This window comes from Sarcophilus harrisii, chromosome 5 (assembly GCF_902635505.1).
Source record: "Sarcophilus harrisii chromosome 5, mSarHar1.11, whole genome shotgun sequence".
Taxonomy (NCBI): Eukaryota; Metazoa; Chordata; class Mammalia; order Dasyuromorphia; family Dasyuridae; genus Sarcophilus; species Sarcophilus harrisii.
Window position 1 is genome coordinate 278,537,375 of NC_045430.1, and position 27,602 is coordinate 278,564,976.

The following is a 27,602-nucleotide window of genomic DNA, read 5'->3' on the forward strand; positions in this document are numbered from 1 at the left end:
AGTCAGACACTGAGCCTAAAGGGAAATCTGCCTTGCAGACTCAGTATGTCCAAGTATTCCCTCCATCTCAAGGATATTTGGAATGATGTGTTTCCCTCACAGACAAAGGACTGGCCCCCGAGTGCCAGAAAGCCTAGAAAAGTGCCAGGTGGTCAACTCTCCACTCACTGTGATACTTGTATCCAAAATGAAATAATATATGGAGGAATCAGGAAGGGCTTCATGTAGGAGAAAATCATTTTCCTTCTTTGAAGGAAACTAGAATGCTAAGAAGAAGAGATGAGGAGGGAGGGTATTTCTGGTAGGAAGGATTGCCAATGCAAAGACACAGAGATGGGAAATTGAGTCTCTTTGAGAGGAGCAACAAGAAAACCAAAATGCTAAGGTTAGCAAAGTACTTTACCTACATTACTTCATTGGCTTTTCATACCAGTGTTACAGGCATTTATCTCATTTTATAGATGAGGAAACTGAAGCTGAGACAGAAGAAATTACTTGGCTAAAACAGGTAAGTCTAATGGGCAAGATTGAAACTCATATCTTCCTGACTTCAGCATTATGGATTTATCCAATAGGCCACACAGTCTTTCTAGGGAAGTATTTGTGGTAGTAGAGTGAGAGAAAGGGCATCATTAAGAGACCATGAGGCAAAGGGACATTAAGAGCTGCAGATAGGTAGAGGTCATTTTTATGTTCAATGTTTATAGTTGGGTGAGGGAGCACCTGTAAAGTATAATTGCCTCCATTTGCTCAAATATAAGATGAGAATAATAATAGTGCTTACCTCAGAGTTGTGAGAATCAAATGAAATGTATGTAATCAGCCTATTCCTGATATAGTTGGTGATTAATAAATATTCATTTCTTTTCTCCTTCCCTCCTTCCCTCCGTCTCTTCCTCCCTCCCTCCCTTTTTTCCTTCCTTCCTTCTTTCTTTCTTTCTTGCCATCCTTCCTTCTTTTCCTCCCTCCATTTCTGTCTTCCTATTTTCCTTTCATGATGACTCTATGAAATCATCTCAGCCAGTTCACATCTACATTGAAGGATGGTAAAGTATAAAGATATTTAAGGAAACATTTCTGAGTCAAAAAGTCAGAATGATTTGGTTGTATGAATATGCATCTTTCGGGAGGGGGTAGAAACTAGAATTCTGATGCTATTCTAGGCTAGCTTGCATTTTAAATGTGCACCCATGACCATTATTTTTAAATGTGGCATAGCACTTTACATATTTACTATATTTGAGCCTTTCAAGAACCCTGTAAGGTGTCTACCAGTACTAAGTGGCCATTCCCCCCAATTTCTATCAAGTATTAAGAAGTGATCAGGTGTCCCAGCCTGGAAAAGTTCCCAGGTGCATAGCTGCCTGTAACAGACAACAGACAAAATATAAATTGCTGTTACATATTTTGTGAAACACTATCTCCCAACTTGGTAGAAAATGAAATTGCTTCCCAAAGTAATTCTTCCTTATTAACGGAAGGAAATTATTCAACCCACGAATTCTGGGAAGAAGCTGGAATCTGAAGTTCCTGACCATCTGTCTTGATTCTGGTCAGATCCTAAGGCCAACCAGAAATAGGGTCACTTTAGACAAATAAGAAGCCACTAAGGAAGTAGCAAATACATGAAAAAAGATACATGGTCAAGTCTTGACATCTCCTTGTGCTTTTGGACTTCCTGAACATTCCCACCTGCAGGCAGCTGAAACATCAGGCTAAGTTGATACCTATACAATGATCCTGATTCCACTCTCTTTTCTTGTATGATCTCCTTTGGTTAAGCTTAGAAATTTAAAAGGGTCAGAAGCAAAGGGATGATGCTGCCATAGAACCCATGAGCACAGGCAGCTGCCAGGCAAGGGGCCAATGCTAATGAGAGACTCAGGCACCTGCACACCCTCAGCTGGGGGGCTCCCCCCTCAAACCAAAGCTCACATACAACCTGTCAGCACCTCACAGTGTGCCTGGGGACTCAGCTATCTGGGAACCCCACTGAATGGTTCCCACATGCTTTGGGGCCTGCCTCAGCACATTTTCATCATTTTCAGATAGCACAAAAGAACCCTTCAGAACCCAGCTGGACATGGGATGGGGAGCTGAAACCGGAACCCCTCCCTAGACTATAAGCACATGGAGGTAGAGGGCTCATAGTGAAAGGAAAACTTTGCTGGTAAACAAAGTGTAACTTCAGTAGCCAGAACCAAGGCAATAAGAATTGCTCTAAGGTCTTAAAGAATTAACAACAAATTAGAAATCCTACCCTCCTTAATTGGAAGATCATATAGTTCTAAGGTAAGAACATGGGCTTAGGAATCAGAGAACCTGACTTTGAATCCCGCTCTGTCTCATTATGACTGAACTCTTGGGAAAGTCCCTTGGTCTTCATTTCCTCATCTATAAAATAAGGCATTTGTATGACATAGCCTCTCAGGTTCTTTTCAGCTGTAGACTGATGATACCATGAACTCATTTTGAAGGTCAAAGTGCACTTTGAAACAACATATTTCAGGGCTTTCCTGATTTCCCCAATTGCTGGAACCCTCTCTGCCGCCCAGATATTTCTTCAAACATTTGCTCTTTAGTTATTGATGTACATATGGTCTCCCCCTAAAAGAATCTAAGTTCCTCGAGAGCCTTTGAATTACGTCTTTGTACTGCCATCACCTAGGCCATTGCTTGGCACATATTTAGTACTCACTGCATGATTTCTGATTGGTTTGATATGATTTCTAGTATACATATATACACACATAAATGTATATATACCAAAATATAATGCTTTAATATTTGCAAATTGCTTTGCATATTAACCTATTCCTCATGGGATCTGGTCAGGTCATTGCCCTTCTCCCAGCTCCTGTTTTTTTCACCTTTAAAAGAAAGATGTTGAATGAAATAATTTCCAAGTTGCCTTGTACCTCACATCTCTGGTCATAACAGCAAAACATTAGAAGTCAATCACAGAGAGTGGTAAATAGAAATAAAAATTAATAATAATAATATAGCTATTATTATGTGTCAAACACTGCATTAAACCCATAATAATTACTATTCCATTTGATCCTCACAACAATGCTGAAAAGGAGGTATTTTTAATATCTATTTTACAATTGAAGAAACTAGGGAGTCATTAAATGACTTGCACAAGGTCCCACAGCAAGTAAGTATCTGAGGCTGGATTTGATTTCAGGCCTGGCCAACACTGTATCAAATTACCAATTTTATTCTGCTTTGGGTTAGGTAAGAGATGGGAAGAGAAAGAAGGGACTCAGGCAGGGACTATATCTGATAAGAAACACACCTTCAAGATTAGAGTCACTTCCAGACCCATAAAAGTTGGTTGATTGGTGGGTTGATTGATTTGTTTGTTTTGGCAACATCACCTCCCTCATTATTTCAGCCAACTTCCTATGCTCTAGGAATGTGCCCACAATGATAATATGTTGTTAGTTGAATACTTTTTTGGGGGGGCTTTCACTTTTATTAATCTCATCTTTTATTTTCAGAATTTCAAACTTGGTATTTAATTGAGGATTTTTAATTTGTTCTTTTCTAAGTTTTTTAGTTGCATGCTCAATTCATTGATCTCATTCTCTATTCTATTCAAGTAAACTTCTAGAGGTATAAAATTTCCTCTAAGGACTGCTATGGTTTTATCCCATAAATTTTGGTATGTTGTCACATTATTTTCATTCTCTCAGATGAAATTATAGATTGTTTTTATGATTTCTTATTTTACCAATTTGTTCTTTAGAATTGGATTATTTAATTTCCAGTTAATTTCCAATTAATAGATTTCCCATCTATTTTTCCCCTGGACCTTTATTACATGTAATTTTTATTGCATCCTGATCTGAAAAAGATAGACTTACTATTTCTGCCTTTTTGCGTTTTATTTTGAGGTTTTTAATGCCCTATTACATGGTAAATTTTTGTGTAGGGTCCATGTACTACAGAGCAAAAAAGTATGTTTCTTTCTATCCCCCTTCAGTTTTCTCCAAAGGACTATCATACCTAACTTTTCCAAAATTCTCTTTACCTCCTTAACTTCTTTCTTGTTTATTTTGAGGTTTAATTTATCTAGTTCCTACAATAATATGGCAGAAGGTCCTAGGAAAGCTAAGTTTGCAAAGAAATGAAATGACCTTCACACTAGAACAAGTGGGAGACACAGATTCTCAGCACCACTCTGTCACTAATTAAATTTAATTCATTGAGATTGTACCACATGTAGAGGACTGGAAAGGTTTTTGAGGATATATAAAATTTCAAGAAGCCATAGTTGCTGCTTTCCTGGATCTTCCCATCTGATAGGTACCCAATTTTTCATGCAACTTAAGATTTGGAAGCGTTTGAGTTTGCTAACTTTTTTAAAATTAAAGTTGTATTATTTTTGGTGACAGGGTATCAGCAATGTAAAAGAGATCGGTATTAAGCAGAAAAGGGGACCCCAAAATTCTGGTCTCTGGTCCCAATTATTCTGGATTCACTGATGACAGCAAATTGTTGATTTTTTCCTCCTGTGCAAACCATTTGGAGGACTTTTATGGTAAACTTAATAATAATATTAAAATCAACAAGCATTAATAAATAATAATAAATTATTCATAAAAGGCAACTAACTAGTAGATTGAATCAAAGAATACCTGAACTCAAATCTATTCTTAAACACTTGCTAATTGTGAGATCTTAATCAAGTTACTTACCTCTGACTCAGTTTTTTTTTTCCTTCTATTATCTATAAAACAGGAATACTAATAGTATCTACCTTTTAGAGTTGTAATGACAGTGGCGTGCATTTCTATAATAATCCAAGATTGTCAAATTGCTTTACATGTTCATCCTTTTCCATTAATTAGCAATTTAAAATATTATTCATTAGTAATAGCCAATAATAATGATCAATTATAATTAACAATGCCTCACATCCATATCTACACACATACTTATATATATGTATGTATATAAACATACACACAAGTATAATACTTTAATGTTTGCAAATTACTCTCTATATTAATTTTTTTGAATATTCATACTCAATGACATACTCAAAATATTTATCATGGAGAGTAACATATAATAACTATCAATTATTATTAACAATAGCTGGCATTTATAAAGTGCTGTAAGGTTTACAAAGTGATCATATAGGTTATCTCTTTGATCCTTCTGGGAAGAAAAGGCCAAGAGTCACCCAGGAAAGGCATGCTCCAATAGGTCACGCTCTAAATTGTTGAAGGGAATGCCCACATCGAAGAGATCAGGGCTGCATTGGAGTCTGTAAGTCATGAATGCATGATAAATGATGGCTGGCAGTCAGTAATGTGAGAAGATAAATGATTTACTTTTCATAATGATCAAGCCACTTAAAAGATAGAACATTTCTATTCTCCCCTCATTTTTTCCATGTAACAAAATGCTTCAGTGGTAGGGGTGGAAAATGGAAGGATTTGGAACATTAGGAAAAGAAGATTCTAAATGTAATATTTGAGGGTTAGGGATGGCAAAGACATCAAAAAGAGACTGCCAAGCAAAGAATTCAGGAATCAATTTAGCTATAAATACAAACCAGTCTTCTAAAATCAGAATGGCGGCCCACTCTAATGTCTGGCTCTAGGTCTCTGTGTCAGTTGAAATAGCTGTACCTGCTCTCAATGGAGGGGAGAAGGAGGGACTTAAAACTACCAATGAACTCCGAAGACATACTTTGAATTTCCGTGGTCTTTTGCAGAGAAATAATGGCATTTCTATTTGGAGTTTGGTGCAGAACATCTTCTGGGACAGGATCCAGCTGCAGGAAGAGAAAGGGAAATGTATGAGCAGCACGATATTAGTAATGTACTGCACACCTCATGGAGACAGAACCAGGGGATGGAGAAGAATCCTCAGGAAAAACTCTGCAAGGAAAGAGTTCTCATTACACTGGTATTGGTTCCAAAAATGAAGCCTCTGTTTTATCACCCCATTTGGAGCCATGTAATTGAATTCCAAGGAGCTTATATTTTGGCTGCAGGGCTAATCTATGGAGTCTCGGGAGCAGGTGCATGTCTGTGTAGTATTCATTTTTTAAAATGTTAGTTATTCGTGTCATTTCTGTAGGTTCTTCACAGACAGAATTCCATTGCATCTGTATACACAGCTGGGTACTCCAAACACAAACCTTCATTGACATCCTGGTTGAACTGAGATGTGTGTTCTGTTATCTTTATTATCTAAGGGTCTAAACATCTTGCTTACACATGCAGACACTTTAAAGTGAAAAGTGTAAACCATTACTGTTTGTGCTGGGCGTTTGGCACATACGATCTGGACCCAGACCCATCATGCTATTCTCAGACTAATTCTATCCTGTTTTATACCCTTCTCCTCAACTCCTTCCAATTCTGGCTCTAAAAACAGTATTTGAACTAACAGCATCATTTCTGGAAAGGATAGGATAGTTTTGCTAGGGCTCTGCTCACCATCTCTTTCATTTTTTCTGTCTAAAACACTTCCTTGATTAATATTCCTCTATAGATGTTGTTTTCTCTTATTGAAAAATAAGTTCTTTGTGGGTAGGGATTGTCTTGCTTCTTTGTATCCATATACCATTCTTGGCACATAGTCAGCACTTGAAATGTGCTTATCATCCATTCACTCACTCAGTAATTTTAAATAAAAACATAGGTGAAGCATTAGGACAAAACCAAAGTAAATGAGAATCGTATTTGACTTCCTCCATATTGCTTTCAGTTTTTAAATAATAGCTTTTTATTATCAATATATATACAAGGATAGTTTTCAACATTCATTCCTGTAAAACCTTGTGTTCCAGATTTTTCTTCCTCCCTCCTCCCCACCCGCTCCCCTAGATTGCAAGCAATCCAATATATGTTAAACATGTGTAATTCTTCTATGCGTATTTCCACCTTTATCATGATGAACAAGAAAAATCATATCAAAAAGGACAAAAAATGAGAAAGAAAACAAAATGCAAGGAAACAACAATAAAAATGTGAAAACACTATGCTGTGATCCACATTCAGTCTCCTTAGTTCTCTTCCTGGATGAAGATGGCTTTCTACATCACAAGTCTATAGGAATTGAACTGAATCATTTCATTGTCAAAAAGAGCCACAGTCCTTCAGAACTGATTACCATATCTTGCTGTTGCCATGTACAATGATCTCTTGGTTCTACTCACTTAGCATCAGTTCATATAAGTCTCTCCAGGTCTTTCTAAAATCATTCTGATCGTTTCTTATAGAAAAAATAATATTCTATAACATTCATATACCATAACTTATTTAGCCATTCCTCAACTGGTGGGCATCCATTCAATGTCCAGTTTCTTGCCACTACAAAAAGGGCTGCTACAAATATTTTTGGACATGTGATCTTTTGGAGATCTTTTTGGGATACAGGTCCAGCAGAGACACTGCTGGATCAAAGGGTATGCACAGTTTCAAAGTCCTTTGGGCATAGTTCCAAATTGTTCTCCAGAATGGTTGGATCAGTTCACAACTACACCAACAAGATATTAGTCCCAGTTTTCCCATAACCCCTTCAACATTTGTCATTATCTTTTTTCTGTCATCTTGGCCAATATTAGAGGTGTATAGTGGTATTTCAGAATTGTCTTAATTTACATTTCTTTGATCAATAATTTAGACTTAGAGCATTTTTATATGACTAGAAATGGTATTAATGTCTTCACCTACAAATTGTTCATATCCTTTGACCATTTTTCAATTGGAGAATAACTTGTATTCTTCTAATTTTGAATCAATTATATATATATTATCAATTATCAGAATCCTTGAATGTAAAATCTTTCCCCCAATTTTCTGCTTCCCTTCTAATGTTGTCTGCATTGGTTTTGTTTTTTACAAAAAAAATTAATTATCCATCTCATGATGCTATCTAGTTCTTCTCTGGCCATATGTTCCTTCTTTCTCTGATTTGCTTATATCACTCTTTATGTCTAAATCATAAACCCATTTGAACCTGATCTTGGCACAGGGTGTTAAGTGCAGGTCAGTGCCTAGTTTCTGCCATACCAGTTTCCAATTTCCCAGCAATTTTTACCAAATATTAAGTTCTTATTACAGAAGCTGGAATCTTTGGGTTTGTAAAACACTAGATTACTGTAGTCATTGACTATTGTGTCTTGTGAACCTAATCTATTCCACTGATCCACTACTCAATTTCTTAGCCAGCACCAAATGGTTTTGATGACTATTGATTTATAATATAGTTTTAAGTCTGGTAAAGGTAAGACACTTTCATTTGCATTTCTTTCATTAGTTTCATTGAAAATTTTCACCTTCTGTTCTTCCAGATTTACTTTGTCATTATTTTTTCTAGCTTCCTCCATATTTTTTAACTATCAAAACTCATCTATTATTTTTTTCTTATGCTATTAGAAATAGATGGAGATCTGCCTTGGTAGATAGTTTCTCAATAAAGAAATCCAAGATCCTTGAGATATTTGTATATTTGGGGTTTTAATATTCTCCAAACCTTAAGTTTTCTTTTAAGTATTTCAAATCTCATTACCACCATTTTACAGATGAAGAAACTGACTCAGAGTGATACAGAATTTCTCCTTAATTATATAACTAGAATATCTTAGAGCAGGAATGTAAACCCAGGTCATGTCACTCCAAGTCCAACGCTTTTTGGCATCTTGTGCTGCCATCCAATTTAATTCAGTTCATTAATTGTAATGGTTTTCCCCCTAATTCCTTTGTATTACTTTTGTCCTTATATATCTTTATTTATTGTATTTATTTATTTATCTATATGTTTCTCCAGTAAGTTCCTTGAGAGTAGGTATCATTTATTGTGTTTCTATTTCCAGCACAAGAACAGGACTTGGCTCCTCTTATTGAAGTGAACCACATTCTGAATAATGGACAGGTATCATCGAATTTTATCTGTAGACTTTTTTGTCCAAACATTATGTATCTGAAGAGTCAATCCATTACAACTATTTCAACAAGTTATCATTAAAACTTGCCTTGAAGATCTCCAGTGAAAGGGAGCCAGACTCCTCCAAGTCTATCCCATCACTGATAATCATGAAATTCTAAAAATAGTTCCATTACAAATTTATTTTGTGGTCCATTTATGAGTATTGTTGCCATTAGTGGTTTAATAGCTGACTAACTAAAATTATGAAACTAAAAGCCACTTCTTAGAAACCAATGGGGAGGAGGAGAAATCTCCTGAAGGTGAATTATTGATTCCTTTCAGCTGTTTGGATGCTGTAGAGACATTGGCTCTTGTGGGTGATTGGACTTGGCTAGAGTTATTAAATAATGAATTGGAGCACTTTCAACAAAGCGGAGGACTTTTGTGTTAAAAAATAATAATAAAAATGCCACAGACAGACATAGGAGATGCAGGAAATAATAACTTCCCACCAATTTGTCTTTGCTGATAATTGTCTTGGAGTTACAAAATGCATCAGATAGTTTTTACACATCCTTTCCAAACCCAAAGCTCACATCCAGCTTCTATTATTTGTAGAATCCATTGCTCACAATGGCTTCTAGCAAATTTCCTGCTTCAGCATCAGTGAAGCTTTTCTTGCCCTATCTTTCACAAGAGTCAAGCATTTGCAATTATCCACCAATAAAGTCTTGACAAAATCATAGTACGCTCTATGTAACTTATGAGAAATCTTATTATAAAAACACTGTAAAAATCACAAGTTCACTGGCATATTAAAGCCAAGTATTTGGGGGCTTCCTTGGAATCGGGCCCTCTTTTTGCCGGAAAAGCTCATTTCTGTTGACTGACTCATGCCTTTGGACATTGGCTCCAAAAGCAAGGAGTGTCCCGGGAGAGAATCTGGCCCCAAATCCCGTAGTGCAGAGAGAAATCACTCGACACCTGACAGGCACCGCACCAAGCCCATCAGCAGCACCCCCACTTTTCATAATTCTGGCATGCTCTGGGCCTGGACAGATTAGATCTCAACAGAGCACTCACAATTCTCACTTTGAAATGAATTTTCTGACAGCTACATAAGGACATATGAATGTGTCAACCCTGCATAGAGACTATAAAGTACTCAGAAGGATTGTTGACATGATGAAATAGCATCCCTGCATGGAGGATTATGAAGTGCCTTGTAACCTCCTGATCCCCTGAAGTCTTTTTTTTTGGCTTAGGCATTTTACATTTAATGGGATACCCCCAGTTGGTATTGAATTCCTAGATTGATGGACTTAGAGCTAGAAGGGACTTTGGAAATCATTTTAGTCTAATCCAATCAGTTGAAAGATGAGGAAACTGAGGCTCTGAGAGAGAATGAAAGCACATGGTGGAATTAAAATCTAAATCCAGGACTTCCAACCTTTAAACCAATGTTCTCTCTAAGGTATCACAGTGTCATACATTTTTATTCCAACTCTTTGGTTTTTGAGATTAGAATTTTCAAAAGGATGGGAATATCATTTCCACTCTTTGTTGATATAGCTTTTTAAAAAAAAGATTGATTTAGGGCACCTAAAATTTACCTAATCATGGAATTTCAGAAGCAGAAATGAATCAATAATCAATTAAAAGCAATATTATGGATTTTTTATGTGTTAAGCTCTGTGCTAGGCAATAGTTAACACATACAAAATTGAAACAACACCTGATCTCAAGAAGCTTACTTTCTGATCAAAGGAAATGGTATATACATATGTAAGATATATATCACTGATACAAACTTTTTCAGGTGGAGAAGTAAGAGGGAGCACTAGACAGGCCCTCCTATACAAGAATAGAAATTAAACCAAATTTTGAAGGAAACTGGATTTTTAGAGGTGTGAAAAACCTCCAGGGGGCATTTAGGTCAATCTCTGAAAAGGAAATCTCTATTCTCCTATTTCCAATAAATTGTTCTCCCAATCTTCACTGGAACAGGTGAAGGTGGAGGGCATTCACATATTCTATCCTGAGGTTGGCCTTTCCATTTTGGCATTTCTCTGGTAGGAGATTTTCTTTCATGCCAAATCAAAAGCTGCCTTTATCACCTCTACCTGGGATATTTTTGGATATTTGTTTCTGAAGACAGGGAGACAAGCCAAATTGTCTTTTTTTTAGTAGTAGCTTTTTATGTTCAAAATAGATTTAAAGATAGTTTTCAACATTTACCCTTGCAAAACCGTGTGTTCCAATTTTTTCCCATCCTTTCTCCCCATTCCTTGTCCTAGACCCCTAGTAATCCAATATATGTTAAACATGTGCAATTCTTATGAACGTATTTCCACAGTGATCATGCTGCACAAGAAAAATCAGATCAAAAGGGAAAAAAATGAGAAAGAAAACAAAAAAGCAAGCAAACAAAAACAAAAAAGTAAAAACACTATGTTATGATCCACATTAAGTCCCAACAATCCTCTCTCTGGTGCAGATGGCTCTCTTCATCACAAGTCTATTGGAACTGGCCTGAGTCACCTCATTGTTGGAAAAAATCCACATCCTTCAGAACTGATCATTGCATAATCTTGCTGTTGCTATGTACAATGTTCTCTTGGTTCTACTTACTTCACTTAGCATCAATTCATAATTGTCTACAAGCCTTTCTGAAATCATTCTGCTGATCATTTCTTAAAGAATAATAATATTCTGTAACATTCATGTACTATAACTTATTTTGCTTTCTCCAAATGATGGGCATCCATTTAGTTTCTAGGTCCTTGCCACTGCAAAAAGGGCTGCTACAAATATTTTTGAACATGTGGGTCTCTTTTATGATCTCTTTGGGATACAGGCCCAGGAGAGATACTGCTGGATCAAAGGATGTGCAGTTTCATAGCCCTTTGAGCATAGTTCCAAATTGCTCTCCAGAATGGTTGAATAAGTTCACAACTCCACTAACAATGTATTAATGTCCCAGTTTTCCCACACCCCCTCCAACATTTATCATCAAATCTCCCTTCTGCAGGATGGTTCTTCAAAGAGGGAAAAAATAGCTATGACTGTCACCCCCATGTCCTCTCTTCTGTAGAAGAACCTCCAAAATAAATTAATTATTCCAATGAGTTATCCCCAAAAGTAAATTTGGGGACCCTACAGATTGTCAGAATTGATTTGCTTGTGTATTGTTTAAAATCAGCTGCCAGCAGTCAAAGACACAATTGATTGCTAGAATATTTATAGGTAAATACCAAATTATGAAGACATTAAAGGTATCTTATTACATTCTGTCTGTGTAGATAAGAATCTACATTCTTATATGTGTTTCGCAAAACCTTAGGTTGAGGAAAGTCAACAACAGCTTTATTTCCTTTGTGTAGAAACCTGAACCATGCCTTTTACACAATTATATGCATGTTCTCCCTGATTCCATATTTCTTCTATGCACCCAATATCATGATTTGAATAGTGTAGGGTTGACTATGTTACCCTCACCCCACTACCCAGTCAATAAACTCCAGGAGTTTCTTAGTAACTCTTGAATAAAAATTCAACTCTTTGGTTTAGCATTGAAAGTTCTCACCCCTCTCTATCTTTCCAATGTTCTCAAGTTTTCCTCCCTTCTTCAAGTGATGCTCTATCTTCCATCCCCATGGCTTTGCATTGTCTGCTCTCCCAGCCTGGGATGATCTCTTTCCTCTTCTTTAAGATTCCCCTTCACTCACTCTGCATGGAACATGTATATAAATACTTATATATATGTAGGCTGCTTCATTGGAGCTCCTTGAGACGACTGGAGATTTTTCACTTTATATCTGTATTGTTTTCACATTTGTTTTTTTGTGGGAGATGAATGAATGATACCTGGCCTAAGACCTTCCTCAAAATGGGGGTTCAGGAAGAACTTGTTATTAGGAGAAGGGAGACAGAAGGGTGGAGCTACAGAAAAAAAGAAAGACTGACAATGGAGCCTCAGGGCAGGGTTTCTTAAACTTTTTCCACTTGTGATCCCTTTTCACCTGAGAAATTTTTATGTGACCCCTAGTACAGAGGCATATGAAATAGGTATACACATCAAATATTTACTGATAATAAATCACAATTTCATGATGCCCACATTCAGTATGTGACCACATAAGCAGTCTCGACCCACAGTTTAAGAAGCTGGGTATTGGGGGACACCCATGCTTTGGGAGTAGAAGGAGGAAGATAAGAAATTCTGAAATCATTCTGCTGATCATTTCTTGAAGAACAATAATATTCCATAACATTCATATATTATAACTTATTCTGCCTTGGAAAAAACAGAAATGAGCTGGTTTTCTGAAAGTTATAATTTGAACACATACTAAAAGATGTGATTTACTCATCTCAGACACACCTGAAACTGTATTTAGATTTTCTTATGCTATCTTCATTGTCTTCCACATAGATTGCATACCCTACAATCAGTCATAGGAGGAAAGTTCATATGACATCTCCCCTAATGTCTGTTAGAAGCCAGTAATACTTCCTCTCCATTGCTTGGAACTCAACCCTGGAAATTGCTCAGTTGAAAATCAGGTTAGAAAAAAAAATCACTAAACTAATGAATACCAGAGAAACCAAAGTTTTGAAACATCTACAAAGAGCAACAAAACAATATTTTCTACTTTCAGCCCTTGACAAAAAAAAAAATTAAACATATGCTCTGCTCTCCTATCACCCTTCCACAATTTATACAAAGCCAACAGCCTACTTATTCAAAACTTGTTAGGTCATATATAGGGAAAAGGAAGAGAAGCATTAGCAGCTTGGCCAAGAAGTCAAAGCAAGTCCCTAACATTTAGTCTTTCCATTGCTTATTCCCATCTGATGCTTAGCAGCATTCCTTCTAGTTCATAGAAATTTCCCAGTAGATGGTACCTTCTGATTACAGGGTTTATAGCCAAAAATTAACTCTTGCCATTTTGCGAGTATACAGGGCAGGAAACAATCTTGGCTAAAATGTATCCCAGAGCCAAAATTTGATAATCTTTTTTTTTTAAAGTAAAGGATTAACTACATAAAACAGTCCAAATATCTTACCCTCTTCAGTTCCTCTCAAAATAAAAGAGAATACCGAATTCTCATTCTCTCTCTCTCTCTCTCTCTCTCTTTCTCTTTCTCTCTCTCTCTCTCTCTCTCTCTCTCTCTCTCTCTCTCTCTCTCTCTCTCTCTCTCTCTCTCTCTCTCTCTCTCTCTCTCTCTCTCTCTCTCTCTCTCTCCCTCCCTGCCTCTTTGTCTCTGACTCTATTTCTATCTCCCTATCTGTGTGTGTGTGTGTTTCTCCCTTCCTTCTATTCAAATATCACACTTCAAACTTTCAGGGAATATTTCCCTAGAAATTCTTTGAATCAGAAGGAAGATTAAGAGAATAATTGTTATGTTCCTTGTTGAGGGAGATAATCATCCTGAATCTTTTTTAGAAAAGATCTGATGTAAGGATAGATTATTAATACATGGGGAAGAATGACCTGAATTGCAAACATAAAGGGGAAAAGTAAAAGAAAGAAAGAAGGAAAGAGACATCATTATTGCTGTTGATTGTCTTTTTAAAGAAGACCATGACATAAGGTAGGTGGTCATGACTTGAAACTGAATTGGATTTAAATGAGGAAGGGCAATGGAGTCACCAGCCTCATTTAAATCCTCCATTTTCCATTGATAAGTAAATATCTCAAGGCAGCCTAGAAACCTCCCTTAGAGTTTAATTGACAAATTGTTGAAGGTTTGCAGATTTTCTTTGGTAGAAAGAGTTTCTTTATCAGTAGGAAATCAGGGCTTTGTACCTTCTTCCCTGTCCCTCCCCTAGACATGAAATTCTGACGTTTCATATTGAGATGAGAGGGACTTTAAGTTTTTGAATGCTGTGCCAGAGAAGTACTACCTAGGACTTTTTCTAAAGGACAAAGAGCCTAGAGGGCCCAATGAGAAGTCTTCTCTCTATTATTTGAGGATCAAATGAAATTTGGAAAAGCTCCAGGTCAGAAGGATGTATATCAAGGATGACTTGTTGAAACTATAGAGGCAGATATTTTCCTTTTTATCTTCCTATCCCCCCATTTAAGATGTGCCACACTCTAGGAAATTAATATATGTTTGGATTAATTGATATAAAGACATGGAGGAGTCATAATGTCTATTTTGTAAATCAGTAGGCAGCAACTTCATGGTTTCATAGTGGAACAATATGAAGCAGTGGGTAGAGTACTGAACTGGGAACCAAGAAGGCCTTATTGGATGCATGAGGCTCAGTAAATCATTTGACCAATCTCTATGTCAGTTTATCCCTCTTAAAATGAATAGGTTGAACTCAACAGCTTCTGACTCTATATTTATGTCCAAGTCTATATTGATGAGTTTTATGGTAAAAAAAATTCATTTACAAATTTTAGAATTATTTTACATTTCTGCAGCTAATCCACAAACTACATAGGTGTTAAAGTTATTAATTGTGAGTTCCAAAATGGATCGGTGACTTTTTTTCATGTGGATAGTCCTTCCTCAAGATCTAATCACACATTATCCATGACTCTTATGTACAATCTTGTCCTTATTCTTTTATTGGTTTATTTATTCCGTAGAGAAAATCCCCAAAGCCTCAATGGACTTTTTCTTATAGGTTTTTTAGCATTCAATGGAACCAGTTCGGCTCTTGAGCCATCCATCCACTATGTCTCTCTGTCTCTTTATTTCTGGCCCACTTTCTTTCTAACAACCACTACTAACATTACCACCTTCACTACTACCATCACCATCATCCTTATCATTATCACCAAAATTGCTGATATCTTCAAATCAGAAATTTAGAAGTCAAAAAGGCCTTTGTGGGTTTTATTGCAAACTTTTCCTTTTATAGATAAGGAAACTGAGTCCCATGGAAGCTAATTAACTTGCCTAAGGTCACACAAATAGAATATGTCAAAAACAGCATTTCAAGCCAGATCATCTGACTCAAGAATCACTCTACTATAGACTTTTTTCATTTAACAAAAGTTATGCTACTGGAGCTATTATCAATAGGTTACATACTCTCTAGGTTGTTTAAATGAAAAGAAAACCTTATTATGCTGATATCACACCAAAATCTAAATATAATGCTTTCAATTAACCACACAGAGAGCACTTATTCAAAAACCTCAACTATATAGAACACAGCAGTAAGTAATAAAAATGAGGATGCAAAATTAAAATAATTCTGAGTTACATTTCATACCTATTAGGTTGACTAATATGACTAAAAAAAAAAGAAATATGACAGATATTGGCAGGGATGTGGGAAAATTGGGACACTAATTTATTAATGATAAAATTATGAACTGATCCAATAATCATGAAGAGCAATTTGAAACTATGCCCAAAGGGCTATAAAACTATACCCTTTGACTTCCACAATACCACTACTAGATCTGTATCCAAAAATACCAAAGAAAAGATTAAAAGACCTATATGTACAAAATATTTATAGCAGCTCTTTTTGTGATCAAAAGAAATTGAAAATTGAGAGATGTGAACAACTTACAGAATATGATGGTGATGGAATTATATTGTGCTGTAAGAAATAACAAGCACGATCATTTCAGAAAAACCTGAAAATTTACATGAACTGATATAAAGTGAAATAAAGGGAACCAGGAAAACATTGTACACAGCAATAGCAATATTGTATGATGATAAACTGTGAATGACTTAATTGTTTTAAGCAATATAATGATTCCCCCAAATTCTGAAGAACTTATGTTAAAAAAATGTTATCTACTTCCAAATGGTGAAAAAGCAAACTGCTAGTGTACGAGTGAAAACTGAAGTATTTTTTGGTAGTTTCTTTGTTATTGTTGTTGGGGTTTTGACTCTTTTTTTTTGGGGGGGTCTGTATTTTCCTTTGTAAAATCTCTAATATGGAAACATTTCTCATGACTACATGTATACATGTAGCAAATTAGCAAAATGTTTGCCTTCTCAAATTTAAAAAACAAATGCCAAAAATGTTTGTTTACATGTACTTGAGAATTGTTTTTTAAGCAATAAAAAGCAAACAAGTCCTTTTGGGCAAATCTCAGTCATCTGGTTATTTCTGTGAATTCCCCAATGATTGGGGAGAAATGAGATATTACAATATCTTTTGGGGGAACTGAGTCACAATATAGAGAATAATTCAACAAGGTTTTCTTAGGACAAAGCTTTCTGATGTGTTGACACTCTATTAGGAAATCATATTATCAATGGGAACTTTAAAAAAAAAGGAAATGGAGAAAGGTAAATTAAGCTACCATGGAAAATTCAAGCTCTATCTCTTATGTTGCTCTTAAAAATCCAAAAGAGAGGTAGAATCTTGGAAGTCTCAGGTTCAAGTCTTGTCCCTTGACTGTATGACAGTTAACAAGTAATTTATCCTGCTAGCCTCTCTGTGGCTCAAGAAACTCTAAAAGTTTCTACCAGTCTGAAGGGATGAAGGGAGTTTTAATACATGGAGTTTTCCCACATTGATGAAATCACTAATTCTGAACACCTTTCTCCTTTTAAATGGCACAATGTATAGAGTGGAACGCCTAAAGTCAGAAAGACCAGAATTAAATCTGGTCTTAGAAAATTGCTAGCTCTGTGACCCTAGGCAAGTATTTTAATCTCTATTTGCTTCAATTCCCTCTACCTCACAGATTTGATGTGAGTATCAAATGAAATACTGTTTGAAAAATGGACTTAGTACATTGATTGGCATGCAGTAGGTGCTATATAAATGCTTTTTTCACTCTTCCCTCCCAACGGTGCCAGGGAACTAAGAAAAGTAGACAAAAAATGTTTTGATACTTTAAGAATTCCAGTGTTCTTGGACCCAAATCTCAGTACCTTTTAAATATTACTGATAGTCTTATTGTGCCTGTTTCTACCAACACTCTCAGGATCCTCAAGGATGTGGTCAAATGCTCAGAAAATGACATATTGATCCAGGAGAGTTTGCTTTAACCCTGACACTTTCTAGCTGAGTAATGATGAGGAAGCCAGATCACTTTTCAGTTTCCTCATCTATAAAAATGACAGCTTTAGACTTGATAACTCTTAGAGCCCCTCCTGATTCTAACTTCTCTCTTCCTAAGAGAAGGATATGGGGAGGGTCTGTCCTACAGTCTTACCTTTTTCTCCTCATAAGCTTTAACTTTCTGGGAGCTTATAAGCTCTCTCAGATATATACCTATTCCCTTAAAGAATAGACTATGCCATATATAACCTGAAAGAAGAAAGAATGGGGAGGCTACTTCCTCTCTCTAAATTATAATAAAAACAAATTTCTCAAGAGTCATGTGGAAAATAAAATCTTTGAGACTAACAAATAAAGGTGATTGTTGCTACTCTGGGAAGTCAACCCATGAGACTTATTTATCAGCTTTGGAGCCAAAAGAAAGAAAAGGGAAAATATCATGCCTTAATTTCATCTCCAACGATACTTCTAATTATAAGATCAAATCAAAACATGGTAGGAAAATGGACCCGAGACAGCATTTGGTTAAAAACCTTCAAAAATAAGGAGGGGGATGGAGACACCTTTGGTTCTGACTTTGAGGTTAGGCAGGGAGGTGAACAGGAAGTGTGCTATTCTCTATAAATGGGACCCTTGAATTTCCAGTCCTAAGTTCTGTGTCATCATCTCAACAGCTTCCTGGTCTCTGGTATTTCTCCCCCCTCTAACAAGCTTAAACTGTCATTTCTTTTGTTTTGACAGGTGTGCTTTTAATAGCCAAGGCCTAAACTCCCTTAGCCAACGTTTCCACAGGACTCCCCACCCCATCCCCCCCTTTTTTTTTACCTGCATGGAAGATTTCACTGTTTTCATTTTGGATTTCATGGAAATGCCAACTGGTTAAGCTTTTCTCACCTCTTGGGAAGATTGCCTCCCATGGAGGTCCCAGTGGGGCCTTTCTAATGAGCTTTGCATAATTGTAGGTTGAATTTGATTGAAAACAAGGGGCAGTGTGAGTATCACACAAAGACAAATGAGGGCTGATGGTCCAATGTTTCAGTAGCCTCAACAATTTTTAAAGTATAGACTGAAAAACTTATGGTTAGTCACTTGTGTGTAGCCAAAGGCCCCCAAGGAAACCCAATGACCCTAACTGTTTTGGAAATCCTTTTGATTTCTTACAAACACCAAAGTGGTATCTGCAGCCTCATAGAGGGGAAGTTCAAGATTATTTCTCCAACCCTGATTGGATTGATAAAGCATTTAAAGGCTCGAGTTCTCCAAGAAAAAGAGACTTTTAAAATGGATTTTTTTTTGGCCTGTCTTCAAGATCAAGAGTTGCCTGCAGGAATTTCCTGTGCCATGCTTAAATTAATTTCTGAAAAGGTTAATCCAATAGCATATTGTTTTCACATTGACCCTGTGCATGTTTAGTAAAAAGAAAAACTAAAGATATTTGACTAGCCAGATTTTTCTGAACAACATGCTCACTTGAAAGGAAATGGTCTTTATTGGGGATGAAAACATGTCCTCCATTCATGAAAGGAGTCCTTCATACTGATCTCTTTCAATACCAATTGGTTCTAGCTCCACAAAAAGTCTGGATGTCCCCCTGCATTTTGCTATACACTAACCCGTTTTTGCTGATAATAGGACATGGGAGACAGAGCATCCCTTCCTTGCCAGGCCCCAGCCAAGAACAACAAGAGGAAAGAAATTGCCTTAAAAAAAACCCTGAAAATGTTTATGAATTCTAATCCTCAGCACATGAATAAATACATCTGACAAAGTGCAGAGTCCCTTACCAAGGCCTTGCCTGACCCTTCTAATTTGAGTTCAATTACACATGTAGTGTTTGGAAGTCAAAGTCAGCCCTGCCAGTGTTTACAGCTCTGGTTCTAAATATTGTTATTTGTTTTTAAAAATCCCAGGTAATAACTCATAATTGCCCTATTAATCACCTCAAGAGGGATCATTGAGGGAAGGTGGGATTTGAAATAGACATAATTGGCAGCTGAAGAAGCTCCCTTTGGAACACTAGCTATGAGAGGACTCTAAACCAACCAAGAAAAGGACATGGGAACAGTCATTCATTAAGGGCCTGGAACATAGTAGGCACTTAATGTTAGCTGATTGAGTGGTGTAGGGATATACTACATTTGATACGTTTTTTTTAAAGGAATGAAATTTAAAACTTGGCTCTGGCCAGGCTGCAAGTTACATTGACCTCTGAACTGTAGGGGGAAAATACAGAAAAACCTGGGGTTGGATTATAAATTATATTGTCAATGGACGTGAGAAGAACTCTTTGTTTCTTGACGCATTTCAAGAATGGTGCTTTCATTTCCTTTTCCCAATGAATTATAATGTACATACACACTTGTGTTTATCTTCCATTTTTCATTTTAAATTTCTTTTATTTGATTTGCCAGCTCTGCTGCCCTTGAAAGAGATAGACTTGACACAGCAAACAGACTTTCCAATTTGAGATTACCTAATCCATCTTTTATCCAAAAAGTCCTAGTGGGAGCTCAATATTCCAGGGTCGTGCCCTTAAGAACACTCCAGGGAAATAAGGTACAGAAACACAAAGAGTATTTATAAATTTCTTCAATTTCTAGACCATGACTGAACAAATTTTGGGAAATGTTTAAATAGTGAAAGGAAACCTTCAATGAAAAACAATGAAGATGGTATGTTTGGCCATTGGGTCAGATCAAATTTGTGGTTAATGTCATTATTTAATGCTCTGTGTCTGTGTGTGCATATGTGGGCTTGTGTTGGTGTATGTGTGTATATGTTGAGAGAGAGAGAAAGGGAGGGAGGGAGGAAAAGACAGAGAGAGAGAGAGAGAGAAAGAGAGAGAGAGAGAGAGAGAGAGAGAGAGAGAGAGAGAGAGAAGAGAGAAAGACTTAAAGTAGTCAATTTCATCACCACATGAAATTGAATACATAAATATATACATCAAGAACCTATCATTTTGTCAGCATGGGTTTCCTGTCCTAGGAGGTGTTCAAGGAGAAGCGAGACAAAAACCTGCCAGCTCTGCTATAGTGGGAATTCCCTTTATGTGTTTGTTGGACTAGATGGTCACTAGAGCTTCATCTAATTCTCAAATTCTATGAGTCTCCCCCCCACCCCTGCACTGTCAATGTTGATAGCAATGAACAGTCCTAGACAGTGCCTTGGCTTCTGAAAAGTTAAATGACTTTCCTGTGGTAACAGAGCCTGCAATTTTAAGAAATGGCATTTAAATCGAAGTCTTCCTAAATTCAGTTTTTCAGGGCCGTCTGTTTTGACCCTCTCTACAGAATACCTAGATGTATCAACTAATCACCAGGTGTATATGTACATATATACCCATACCTATGCATTATGGGGGATAGCTAGTCAGGATTTGCCCCAGAGAGCATGATCCTATTTGCCTTTCCCGTGGGCTTATATGTGAAGATATGTTCTGGCTCACTTCTACTCCAACCAAAAGGTGGGCTTGGAGAGTGCTTGGTGGTGGAGAGAGGAAGAGGTTTCTGGCCGAACAGAGTGAGAGACTCAATGTTAGTTTGCTTTATTTTAGATTGGCCAAAAAAATCTGGCGGAAGGTCATTTAGAAAAATAGATTATTCACTATAAATTTAACGGTTGCCTCTTTCTAAATGTCTTTTTATTTTTCCAAGCTTAGTTTATTTATCTGCAAAATGGGGATGGAAAATCACTTCTCAACTCTGTGTGGAGAGTGTTTTGGAATGAAGAAAAAAACTTGTGGTAGGACACCAAATAGGGGCCCACTACAATAGTTGAGGCAAAAGGTTTGAGTAAGGTTGTGTGAATGAAAATAAGTGAGATGTTATGTAGATAGAATCGCTGTCTGGCAAATGACTGATTATGTGGAGCTAGAAAGTTTAGAGTCTAGCCATTGAATAGCTACTGAGTTCACATTTTAAAAATCATCATACCTAACCCTAAACATTTTTCATTATTCCTTCCTGACTCGTATGGTGATCAAGAGAAGAACTGTTGAGATCTGTTGTGGGTAGAGAGAGGGGCAATAGCTAACTTGTCATCCACCTGGCTGTCATATATCTGGTGGTGGGGGGGTTTATGGCATCTCTATTTCTTTTGTCCTCCTTTTCTGGTAAGAGATGAGGAAGTACACTATAAGAGAAGTACTTAAGGGACAAGGGAGTCTAGAGGCTGATCAAAGTCAGTAATTATCCCATTGAAACCTGCAGCTGGTAAGAATGGCAGCCAAGTCTGCTGAGAAATTATCATAGCAGTCACGTAACCTATTTGACCCAGACCTGAAATGGGTTGACACATTAGCTGAGACACATAGCCCAAGGAAGGAATCAACTCAGCTGACCAAGGGAGTTACTCATCCATCACCAATGTAACCTCTAAAAGAACTTGGTGGAGACTCTATGAAGAAAGAAAAAGACTCCTAAGGGAAGGAATACAAGACATAGCTTCACTCCACATATTTGTGTGTCTCACTACTTTTTTACTCAATCGTTGGACTCCATATCTCCAAAGATTTTTCGCATTCCCCCAAAAGAATATAACTTTCTTTAGTTTCTTTTTAAACTTAGATCCTTGCTATGCCATCCCAGCAAATATCCCCTTTGTAGAAGCTAATCAATAGGAAATGGTTGGTAGGTACCGGGGAAAACAACACATAGATGTTCATGAATAATAGTACTGGAAAACCCAAGATCTTTGGGTTACCCATAGAACCTTGAGGGGAGAAGTTATTGTTTTCTGGGATCCCACATGCTAATGTGTTTTAGTTGTGTCCAACTCCTTATGACCCCATTTAGGGTTGTCTTGGCAAAGATACTAAAGCTATTCGCCATTTCCTTCTTCAACTTATTTTACAGATGAGAAAACTGAGACAAATGGGATTAAGTGATTTGCTCAGTATCACATATTCAGTAAGGGTTTGAGGCTGGATTTGAATTCAAGTCTTCCTGACCAGGCCTGGTTGGGCTATTCACTGCACCACCTAGCTGCCTATGTATACATGGATATATACTCCCAAAGAAGGGAGACTATCTTTGACTGATGTTACTTTATATCTCTGCATTTCAGAATTGTTTCACTTCAAGATAAAAGAAAGATCAAGTGGCAAAAAGTAATTTCACGTGATCTTTTTCTGTTATCCTCAGTTGATTTATGAATCCAAATGTTCAATCCTGGGAAGACCGTGTATTTTTAAAATCAGCAGGAGTCCAGAGTTCAGGTTAGGGGAAAATCATCAGTCTTTATTCTCAGTGAAGAAGGATCGGAGGTGGAAGAGAATCGGTGATAGCAATGTGTGCAGCTGAGTCAAGAAGCTAGCTAGATCACCAGCCACACGACCAGCAGCCAGGAGAATGAACCCAGGCCCAATCTCTCCCAGCTTCTCTTCCTGTTCCTCTCTCTGCCTCCACCCACCAAAATCATCATTTCCTGTACAACACATCAGGACTTGCACAGAGAGTGGGCAGGGGCCATTCTTTATCCAATCATGTATAGAGTATAGTCCAATTACTATTTAGCCTCATGTACTTGGGACCTAAGTGCATCAACTCAAACTTCAGCCCATTACACAATCCTACCTGGATATTCAGAATGATAAGTAGAGTGGGAATTCCCTGACCTCTAAGGAAAATGAATATGGCGGGAGTTAGAAGAAACGTGGATTTCTTAGCCAACTTGGATTAATTTAGGAAAAGGTGTGTGTGGAGAGAGATGTGGATCCATGTCTATGGATCCCATCTCAGAACCAGGGTGTAAGATAATTGAAAAGTATTTTGAAGCACTACTCTGAAAAGTAATTTGGAAATTCAATCCACTCTTCAGTAGACAGACCACACAAAGCAGAACCTTCATTCTCACTGGCTACAAAGCCCCACTTGGAAGAGTATGGTTGGACCTAATGAGCACAAAAGATAGAATCTTCCCTGAATGAGCACACACTGAGCCAGTGAAAGCCATCATTTCCTACCACAGAGCTGGAGAAGCTCTTTTGCAGCCAGTTAACGTTTCTTCTGGGCAGGTCAAACAGCCAGAAAGCCAGAAGCCCCAACTTTCTGTGATTTTCTGCACATCTGGCACATGTCCTTACAATTCAAATATCAAAGCTTGTCTGGCTTCTCTGTGATGATTCAATATTTGAAACTGAGAGCCCAATTTAAGAATTAGAGGAGTTTGGACACCACAAGCAGACAAGGAGGGAAGTCACTGCAAAGATATGCTATGTGTCCTGTGGTTAGCATGCTTTCAAACTTGCAAATAGACCACACTTATAACATTTTCATCTACTACATCAACTAGTGTCCATCAATTATATAAATAGTATAAAGAAGAGATGGCATGAAAGAGGGAAAAGAAGTCTACTGGCTCTGGGGTCAAAGGATCTGTATTCAAATCCCAAATCTGCCCCTTAATTCCCATGTAGCAAATTTTTGAACCTTTCCTGAAAGGAAGGAAGGAAGGAAGGAAGGAAGGAAGGAAGGAAGGAAGGAAGGAAGGAAGGAAGGAAGGAAGGAAGAAAAAAAGACCTTTTTCCTCAGTTGTTAAAGGCCTTAGGCCCTATGGCCTATAAGGTCCTTTTTAGGGAAAAAAAATCTATGAGCCATAGATTCAAAAGTGAAATCCCTCTTACCAGAGATGCTTAACTCTTTGTATGAGTTGATCCCTGGGGTCAGAATGGTTTCTAGGGATCTCATCTCAGAACAAGCATTTTAAAATTTGAAGGAAATACTAACTTTCATTTAGAGGCCAATGATTTTTTTTTTCTCATCCAAATTTACATCTGTTGGTGAAGCCCAGGTTAAAAACTCCAACATATGATGAATGTTTTATTTTGCTTATTCAGTGTTATAATCAGGAAAACTACAAATATGTAAAATATAATGATATATTAAATATATACTTTATTTCTCTCTTTTTTTTTGGACATAATTGTTTCCATGCTGTCTTCCCTATTACACTACAAACACTTTGAAAGCAAGGACTATCTTTTATTTTCTTTGTTTCTTCATAGACCTAGTACTTAGCATAATGGTTGGTGCACAGTAGGTGTTTAATAAATGCTAGTTATCTGTATTTGATATACAACGGAAGGGAAGTGGTATAAAAGACTTCCTCTCAGAGATATATGACCAGAAAAGAGATGGTAGTGACCTGATAAAGGCAAAGGATAATTAACAGACAGCCCAAAGTTAAGTGGTCTCCACAAAAGTGACAAAAAATCTAGAGGAAGTCCCTGGAAGGGAAGTACCTCCCTGAGAATTCTCTCTCTCTCTCTCTCTCTCTCTCTCTCTCTCTCCCTCTCTCCCTCCCTCTCTCCTCCCTTCCTTCTTTCTTACTTCCCTCCTTCTTCCTTCCTTCCTTCCTTCCTTCCTTCCTTCCTTCCTTCCTTCCTTCCTTCCTTCCTTCCTTCCTCCCTTCCTCCCTTCCTTTTTCTTTCTTCATGCATTAAGCATCTGTAATATGCCAAGTACTAGGCTAAGAATTGAGTATAAAAGCCAAAGTAAAGAAAGGTGCCTACTCAATCTTTCTACCTCCTCACTGAAAAGAAACTTCTCTTTCCAAATATACTACTTATCACAAATACTTCAATCAAATGTCTCTATTGTCCATTTCCTCCTGGTTACTTTTTTCTCTGCCTATTTCCTATTTCCCCTCCTATCTGGGTTGCCAATTCCTTCTCATTTTCATTTATTTTATCTTTATCCATATCTATTCCTATGTCTTTCACTCAGGGACCTTTCCTTGTCTCTTCTTTTTTTTTCTTTTTCTTCTTTCTTATTTGGTGTTTCATCAGCTCCCATGGATTCAACTATCTATCTGCAGAGAATTCTCAGATCCATTAAGGCTGCTTAATCGCCCTTCTGAGCTACTCACACCTATGAAAACCTTGAGTTTGTATTAGAAAAAACCCAAATCAGACAAATCTAACTTATAAAGCAGTCTGATGTAAACCGAGAGCAGAAACAGTTGGAAATATTAAGGAGAACTCTGTCAGGTGTGACTTGCAAATCAAGACAATAGCTTTAAAAATGATGGATGCCTAAATAAAGCTTCCTTCTTTCTGAATGTCCTCTAGCTATCTCTCCTGTGCTCTCTCAGTAATTGGGTGGAAAGGCTCTCCATGTAGATTCTCTAAGTAGATTAATTTTCTGTGCTATGAAAGCATTTAAAATACTAAATTATGTAGACTGAGCTGTGGTGGAAGGCTTGCTTTCTACTTTATTTCAGATCTATTATGCATCTTGAGTACATATGGAATCAAAGTTACCATTTTTTTGTTCTGAAAGAAGAAAATACAGTGTTGTGATGATGAATAGATTCCCTTCCATCCTTTGTTCATCTTTCCTCCCTTCCGATCATCTGCCCCCAAGATCCTTTTTTTTTTACCTCATTTTCTAGCAGGGCATTCACACAGGCTTCTGATGCATCACAAATGGCAGTGAGATCATGTCCTCCCTCCAGAGCCATCACTACATGTCCATCAGCCACCTGCATTAGTTGCCTTGTCAAATTCCCAAAACCTATCAAGAAAAAAATAACATTTATAACTATGAAATCAAAAGACATCAAGCATTCATCAAAATCAAGAATGTCCCATCTACAGGATTACCTAGAACCCACAGGATGATTAGATTCAAAGTGGACATGTAGTTCAATCTTTATTTCTATAGATGAGTAAAATATGAAGGATTAAGCTATTTAGATCATACAATTTGTAAGTGTAAACCCTAAGCTTTTAATCAAGAACCTCTTTCTCTAAATCCAGGAATCTCACTATTGTACAAAAAAAAAATCCATGATTTCACCTCTGTGAAGTTTTCTTCCCTGAGCAGATCATGAGCCCCTTATTTTTATCTATTAACAGAGCAAGTAAGCTTTGTGTATCCATTCCAGCACCCACTTCTGGATAATTGCAGCTGATTGATTGCAAGATGGTCTCACAATTTGTTATGGTTCCTTAAGACATTACTTCCTGAATAGAGGGAACAAATTCAGTCTGAACTTAGCTTGAGAGGTCATCACATAAGAATGGAGCAAATCCCAAAGATTTGGGTTCAAATGCTAGCTATGCTACTTACTTGTCATATCACCAAGTAGTAATCACTTCCTGCTCTGCAAATGAGTTTACCAACCTGGGAAAAAATGGAGTTGGACTGGTTGACCACTACGGAGTCTTCCATTTCTCAAGCACTGGTTCTCCTACCAACAATTACTGGGTCCAGATTTGGAGCCTTTCCAGTTGAACAGTTGCCAAACCTTGTATTTTATTAATATCGGCTTCAGACTCTTAGTCGCCAACCATTGCCTCATCTGCCCCAACCGTGACAAGTCTTCAGAGACAGACTGTACTAGACAGCATGAGAAGAAGCAGCAGCTGCCTTTATTTCAGTATTGCATCAAACAAGCATGGTTTGGGATAGAATAGGAAAATAGACTCGATTGTTCCGTAAGTGGTACCAAATGACACAAAATTATATGATTTAGCCTCTGATATTGTAGCTAGAGCAATGAAGACTATAGATATATATAGATATATATTCCCAATGATATAAGGGAATGTCATTTTGAAAAAAGCTAATTAATACTAACTTGTCAATGGATGTTGAGAGATAGTCGTTTGTTTTTAATCCTGTTGTAGCATTCAATATGATGACATTTGAAAAATACTATTATTTAAACTATAATCTCTCAGGGATACTCCTAGAGTTTC

The 27,602-nt window shown here is 37.2% G+C and overlaps 1 protein-coding gene across 8 annotated transcripts in view; it reads right to left on the reverse strand.

The window, feature by feature from the left end:
* The window catches only part of HDAC9 (histone deacetylase 9), a 673,520-nt gene that overhangs the window by 32,166 nt on the left and 613,752 nt on the right, over positions 1-27,602 (reverse strand). For all 8 annotated transcript variants that reach the window (XM_031940668.1, XM_031940665.1, XM_031940669.1 and 5 more), the window contains 2 exons: positions 26,279-26,412; positions 5,710-5,794 (listed from right to left, as the gene is read on the reverse strand). In XM_031940668.1, coding sequence (XP_031796528.1) covers positions 5,710-5,794; positions 26,279-26,412 — 219 coding nt within the window. The remainder of the gene's footprint in view (positions 1-5,709; positions 5,795-26,278; positions 26,413-27,602) is intronic.